The sequence below is a fragment of the Pipra filicauda genome, unplaced genomic scaffold (assembly GCF_003945595.2).
Source record: "Pipra filicauda isolate LSUMZ 115617 unplaced genomic scaffold, ASM394559v2 scaffold786_size88705_pilon, whole genome shotgun sequence".
Taxonomy (NCBI): Eukaryota; Metazoa; Chordata; class Aves; order Passeriformes; family Pipridae; genus Pipra; species Pipra filicauda.
In genome coordinates, this window is record NW_024104960.1 from 63,783 (window position 1) to 71,114 (window position 7,332).

At 43.5% G+C, this 7,332-nt stretch overlaps 1 protein-coding gene across 1 annotated transcript; it reads right to left on the reverse strand.

The window, feature by feature from the left end:
- Positions 1–3,825: 3,825 nt before the first annotated feature.
- LOC114001396 lies at positions 3,826–7,009 on the reverse strand. Its single transcript, XM_039389902.1, has 3 exons — positions 6,281–7,009; positions 5,242–5,527; positions 3,826–3,956 (listed from the first exon to the last, which is right to left on the reverse strand). Exons 1-3 carry the CDS (start codon positions 7,007–7,009, stop codon positions 3,826–3,828), a joined length of 1,146 nt encoding a protein of 381 aa, XP_039245836.1.
- Positions 7,010–7,332: the final 323 nt, after the last annotated feature.

A 7,332-nucleotide genomic window follows, 5' to 3' on the forward strand; every position in this document is an offset into this window, starting at 1 on the left:
TTCTTGCTGTGTTTGAAGTGTGTTTTTGTAGCCAGAGCCTCTCAGCGAGGCCTACGAGCTTTTCTGAGCTTGCCAGGGTTTGTCTTGATCAAGAGTGTTATTGCGTGAGCTGCTGCAGGGATTCCTTTGTAAAGGTGCTGCCAGTTTGTGGGCAGTGGAATAAGTGGTGGGAGATTGTGCTGAGGGAGTTTCCCTGTCCCTGGGAAATGGCAGTGTCCGAAAAGGGTGATGGAATCCCCTGGCCTTGTGAATGTGTTTGGGGCAGAGTTGGTGTGGGGAACAGCCGAGAGCCCAGATTGGACTGATATGGTTTTGGCTTCCCTGGGGCACTAAGAGGCAAAGAGACCTTTGAAGAGTGGGGTAAATGTGCCCTGACCCTCTGTTTTCCGTGACCACCCCGTGTTGAACCCCCTCCTAAATGCCATCATTAAAGCCTGGGGGACAAACGTGGTTCAGTCCCCCCTCTAGAATTGCTCTAAATTTCAACTGTTGGCACAATGCAAGGCTGAGATTGGATCCAGCAGCCCCCAGTACACAAGAGGAAGTTGGGAGCTCAGGGGGACCACCCCTCTTTTCCAACCCCCCAGTGCCCAAAGACCCCCATGGGACTGTCCATCTCTCCAGACCAGTCCCCTTTTCCACCACTCTCCCTGTTCTTCCCACTTTTCCATTGTCCCCTCAATTCCCAGCCACTCCAAGATCAGTTTTGGGGTTCCAACCCCCACTGTCTCCTCCCTCTCCAACCCCTTACACATCATCCCTCAATCCCCAGCTTGCTCATGCTCAGTTTCGGGGTCCCACGCTCCCCTTTTCCCCACTCTTCTGACCTCTCCCACCCCTTTCCCATCAGCCCCCAATCCTCAGTTCCCCTCCCCCTCCACTTTTGGAGGGTCCCACTCCTGTCCCATTCAGTGTGGGGGTCCCACCCCCCTTTTTCTCTTTTCCAGACCCCTTTTCCCACCACTCCCCCCCTCTTCCCACCCCACACTCACCCTGTTGCCCGTAACAAAAACACAAACCAACAGAGTGCCGGTTTATGCGGTGCTTTTTTCAGGTCCCCGGGAACCTGCGGACTCGTGTCCCAAGTCAGGATTCCGAAGACCCTCATTCTCAGTTCAGCTTTTATACACAAACAAGTTTACGTGCAGTTTCCACAGCAAACCAGTTACAGTTTCCACAGCAAACCAGGTACAAACAAGCTCATACTTCATACTGATAACAATTAATAATCATCTACTCTAATCATAAATCTGCTTAAGTTGTCTTACTCCTAGAAACTGTTTAACAGACCCTTACTACATCTTAGGTAACAAATTACTACATCCAAGGTAACAAATCATTATATACATGCTTGACTAAATCCTTTGATTATGCTCACAAACAAGGTTGCTAACTTACTACTTTCGAGTGCTGCTTTCTAGGCCTACTCCCCTACTAAGCCTTAGCTATTTTACTACTAAATTTGAATTGCTCTGTAACATGTCCCCCCTTTTGAGCATTCTTCAGGCTTTTCCTGCAAGGATGCTCAAATGTAACAATCTTCAGGCTGCAGTTTCCTGATAGGCAGGAGGTGGTCCATCTTATGGTGATCCATCTTGTGGTGATATTACTTCTTTTCTTCTTATAGCTTTCATGATGCGTCTCATGTGTTGACCTTTTACAATCATTCCTAAAAGACACTTATAAACAGTTATGGCTATGACAATAATTATTACAATTAAAATTCCGTACAGGATAACAGACGATATCCATCCTGACGCATGAAGACCTAGGGAGCTGAATAATTCTCCTATCCAAATGTGTTCTGCTTCTTTTTGTAGTTCATGAACATTCTCGTCAATTTGTTCTAATTGACTAATATCTTTCTCTACTTTCTGAGTGACATTTGGGATGTGCACACAACAATGCTCGTCCTTTGCATGCAGGTAGCAGCAAACTCCATGTTCCTTAAGTAATATTAGGTCTAATGCCATGCGGTTTTGTATGGTCATCCTAGAGGTGGCTTGTAATTGTAAATTTAGATCTTTAAATCCCTTCTTAGTGACTGCTGCTAACCTTTCAGTTTGTTCCATTAATTTGAACATCATTTCTCTGTTCCGGTATGTTGAGATTGGTGCAAACAGAGACTCTGATGCCCATCCAAATTTAACTCCTGTTGATGGTTCATGCCAATCTCCCAACCCCAAGTCATCAATATCTTTACTAATTTCTCTTTTTCTTCGTGGTTGTATTTCTACTGATGTTAACTTATCTTGCTTCCAGAATGGACAGAGAGTAGGTATCCCTAGTGTGACAGGTACTACCGGACCATCTATTGGCATATGGGTGGTCCACTGGCCATGTCCCATGACCCACACCAAATTTCCTGGGCTCCTAACTGTGGTGGTACGGCAATCAATGTTTTTCACATGTCCTTTAATAGTATGGTTATATCCTCGACATTCACATCCTAACTGTAGAAGTGTTTTGACTGGCATTAAACCTATTTCATCGTCTGGAGTATCATTTTTTTCTTGAGTAAACATGAATCTATCATTTCATTCCATGTTTTGGTTACAAATCTGCAATTCCACGTAGTATTCTTAAACACTTTAGGAATTTCTGGTACTGGAATTATTCCCCATGGGATTGGGTCTCCTGCAGCATGAGGCATAGGGAGACATGCAGTGATTTTTGTGACATTCTGTACTCTCCCAAAATCACGAATTAGACCTACGACTAGGTTTTCTTGTTCTACTTCTCTATCTGGAATTTGTGGGTTACTTACTTGCCGGGTTATTCTTTCAGCCCTTATGTAGACGGCAGTAATTCCAGTATCCCACCAGTCATCTTTACTCATCCAGCAAGTATATTGGCCCTCATCTTCTCCTCTTCGTATTTCTTTGATTTTCAAAACTATTGCATCTGCCCTCTTTTCAATTTGATGTTTCTTCCCGACTTTCAAGTTCTGTCTCTTAAACCACCACCCATATTCAGAATACTGTCCTTCTGGAATTTTGCAACTTAGAATCAGATCTCTTCCTTCCTGGGCTGGGTAAACACTGTGTTCTGGTCTGAGTCTTACTCCTTGATGTAGTACGGCTAATACTGTCCTTATCCCATAATCTTTTTCTTCTCCACATGAGACCACACAAAGAAATGTACCTTCTGTCTTTCCTACTCTGGGATTAGAAATATTCAACCACCCTTTACCTCCCTTACTATTTGACCACCAGCTAACTCCTTCACTTTGTGATTCCCAAGATTGATTTGCCAGATTCAGTTTCCACCATTTCACTTTAATTGATTTTTGACAATCATCAAATTGGAAGGTACAATTGATTTTTAAAGGAGGACCATCCCACATGTCTGATCGTTCCCTAGTGGGTAAAACTCGCACTTTGGTCACGGTTTTCTGAGTCGTGTTTATTGTCTGTATTTCTGTATGTCCATAATCAAAACTTTCCCAAATCCAAACTACACACATATATGTTCCTCCCATGGCTTTAGACACTTTGGGTACCTACAGAACGGTGTGACCTTTTTGTTGTGTAGCATCCCAAACTGTTGTCACTCCTTCTGTCATGGTTTGATCTTGATCTCTCCATCTCCACTTGACGTTAACATCCCTTAATTCAGTTCCCTGGTCATCAGAAAACAAAGAGGTTAAATTCACATCAGTGTGCTCTGGTACAAATAAATAAGGATCCGGGGTCTCAATTCTCACGGTGGTCTCTGCTAAACTTATCAACCCCAGGAACACTATGATCCTCAATGGTTGGCTCGAAATACCATCCTTGTGGGTGAGAGAGGTTCTACCGACCACGAGACTGGAACCTTCTTGACTCAAGTATAATGGATCCAGCTGTCGATTCCTTCGACTTTTACTGCGGTGTAGGTCGTCTTGATCACCTGGCGAGGACCGTCCCATGTTTTTTTCAGCGGAACCACCGACCAGTTTCTCACGTAGACATGATCTCCCGGAGAAATGTCATGCACTGGATTCTCCAGGGGCAAAGGTCGATTCCACTGCAACGCTCCTCTGAGGGCTGTGAGAGTCTTATTTAAAGATAACACATAATTAAATACTGCTTGATCACCCACTATATGAGGATCCCCTTGGTAGGTAGCTGCATGATAGGGTTTGCCATATAATATCTCATATGGACTTACTCCTATCCTTTCTCTTGGTTTGATCCTAATTCTCAACAGGGCAATGGATAATGCTTGGGGCCACGGAATCTTTGCCTCCTGACAGATTTTCTTCAATTGACCTTTCAATGTCTGATTCATCCTTTCAACTTTTCCACTAGACTGTGGTCTCCGTGGCGTATGGAGATTCCATATTATTCCTAATACAACCGACACATCTTGTACTATCCCTGCTATAAAGTGCGGTCCTCGATCAGAGGACAATCCTAGGGGAACTCCAAATCTTGGGATGATTTCCCTCAAGAGAGTTTTTACCACTTCCTTTGCCTGATTAGTCCTACAGGGAAAAGCCTCAGGCCATCCTGAAAAGGTGCAGACAAATACTAAAAAATACTTATAGGATTGGGCCTTAGGCAATTCAGAAAAATCTACTTGCCAGTAATCTCCCGGTAACTGACCTATCTGTAATTTTCCCATCTGCACCTGCTTCCTGACTGGGTTATTCTTTATGCACATAGGACACATTGCATTTACTCTTTTTGCCAATGTTAACATCTGGTTTGAGAGAACCTCATTTTTCAAAAATTTTACCAATGCTTCTGCACCCCAGTGGCACTTATTGTGTTCTGTTTCAAGCACTGCTTTCATTATTCTGACAGGTAGAATCACTTGTCCTGTGGGGGAAATATACCACCCTTTAACATTTTTCCTTGCATTTGTCAATTGAGCTAATTCCTCATCTTGCTGGATTATTTCGAACAGGCAAAAGAGTCATCTGAGTCCATACTTCTCTTGCGGCTTGTTTAGCCGCTTGGTCAGCCTGTTGATTACCTTGAAATTCTCGACCAGGATCAGTGTGATGTCCTTTGACATGCATTATTGCCACTGCTGAGGGCTTGTGTATTGCTTCTAGCAATTGTAAAATTTCTTCCCGATGTTTAATCATTGACCCCTGAGAAGTAAGAAGTCCTCTCTCTTTCCAGAGTGCTCCGTGAACATGAACTACCCCAAAAGCATGTTTGGAGTCAGTCCATATGTTAACTCTCTTTCCTTGGCTTAATATTAAAGCTCTCACCAATGCCCATATTTCGGCCTTTTGTGCAGACGTACCTGGGGGTAGTGCATTTGCTTCTATCACTTCTTGTTCAGTGACCACTGCATACCCACCATACCTGGTGCCGTTTTCCGCAAAGCTAGATCCGTCGGTGTACAGCTCCCAGTCAGGATCTGCCAATGGTTCGTCCTTCAAGTCTCTTCTGCTCGCGTAGACTTGTTCAATGGTCTCCACACAGTCATGCTCCAGGATTCGTTCTTCTTGTGTGGACCTAAGGAATTCTGCTGGGTTGAGATGGTTAGTGATTTTCAGTTCAACATCATCTTGCTCTCTTAACAAAGCCTGATAGTGTAACATGCGGCTAGATGAGAGCCAATGCCCCCCTTTTTGTTCCAAAACGTCTATGACTATATGGGGCACATATACTACCATGTGTTTTCCCAGAGTCAATTTTCGTGCTTCTTGTATTAAAATAACCGTCGCTGCCACCGCTCTGAGACACCCTGTCCATCCCCCACTTACTGCGTCTAGCCGTTTGGAGAAATACCCAACCGATCTCTTCCAGGATCCTAACCGCTGAATGAGTACTCCTAGAGCCATTCGTTGTCTCTCGCAGACATAGAGCTGAAATTCCTTGGTTAGGTCCGGTAGTCCCAGGGCAGGTGCTTCCTGGAGGGCTCTTTTCAATTCCTGGAACGCTTTCTCTTGCCTCGTCCCCCAGGTCAGCTTGGGCTCCTTTACTGCTTCATATAAGGGTCTGGCAATTAGTCCAAAGTTGGGAATCCACAGTCTGCACCACCCGACCATTCCTAAAAAAGATCTTAGTTCCTGATTATTTCGGGGCACAGGGATAGCACATATTGCTTGAACCCTATTTGTTCTTAAGCGCCGGATTCCTTGAGAGATTTCACATCCCAGATAAATAACTTTCTGTTTTACTAGTTGTGCTTTTTCTTTTGAGACTCAATAGCCTGCTTGCCCAGCATGTTTAACAGTTCAATGGTTAATTGACGGCAAAGTCCCTGCTCTGTAGTTCCCAAAAAGATGTCATCAACATATTGAATTATTATATACGAAAAAAAGAGATTCTTTTACCTGAGTAGTCTTCCATTCTTCAAGTTCCTTTGCTAACTGATTACCAAATATCGTGGGTGAGCATTTGAATCCTTGTGGTAATCGAGTCCAAGTAAGCTGTCGCTTCCGTCCAGTCTCTGGGTTCTCCCATTCAAAGGCAAAGATTTTCCAACTTTCCCATGCCAGTGGTATGCAGAAGAAGGCATCCTTTAGATCAATCACTGTAAACCACTGAAATCTCTCAGAAACAGATGTTAACAAGGTGTAAGGGTTAGCTACAACCGGGTGAATATCTTTTGTGATGAGGTTTACTGCTCTCAAGTTTTGCACTAACCTATACTTATCATTTGGCTTTTTTATCGGAAAAATGGGAGTATTAAACTCTGACTCACATTCTTTTAATATCCCTAAAGTTAAAAACTGTGTGATCATAGGATCTATTCCTTTCCTGGCTTCTAAACTAATTGGGTATTTTCTCACTCTAACGGGTCGTGCTCCTTCTTTTAATTCTGTTCTAACTGGGGTAGCAGCTTTGGATTTTCCAGGGACCCCTGTTTCCCATACCCAAGGCACTACAGCTTGTTCTATTTCCTGAGGTATCTCTTCTTTTTCTACTTCTTTCACAACAAAAATTTTTACTAAGTTCTCTTCTGGAATTTCCATTTTGACTCTCCCTTTTTCAAATATAATTTTAGCTTGTAAGGTTGAAAGCAAATCCCTTCCTAGTAAACATTCAGGACTGTTGGGCATATAACAAAAATTGATGGTCTAGTTCTTTTCCTCTAAATTTGATACCTAAAGGTAGCAGAAACACCTTTTCCTCTATCTGTCCTGAAACTCCTACCACATATGCAGTTGAATCACTTAGTGGCCCCATCAATATATTCATTGCCGAAAAACTAGCTCCAGTGTCTATCCTGAATTCTGTCGGCACTCCCTCTACTTCTAAAACAACCTTTAAGTCTCGATCTAGCCGGCTTTGACTCCGGTAATTCCCTAACATAAATGTTTGGGCGACACCTTGTGTCGTGCCCATACTAACAGGGTTTTGTGGATTTGCAAAACCTTGGTGA

Bases quoted from the DNA above. Each gene is read 5' to 3' on its own strand.
- LOC114001396 (XM_039389902.1), bottom strand. From the start codon at position 7,009: ATGCCCAACAGTCCTGAATGTTTACTAGGAAGGGATTTGCTTTCAACC. The intron at 5,528-6,280 runs GTAAAAGAATCT...TTACACTATCAG, and splicing joins AAGAATGGAAGACTACTCAG to GCTTTGTTAAGAGAGCAAGA. The intron at 3,957-5,241 runs GTACGTCTGCAC...TTTCTCCGGGAG, and splicing joins AGCAAATGCACTACCCCCAG to ATCATGTCTACGTGAGAAAC.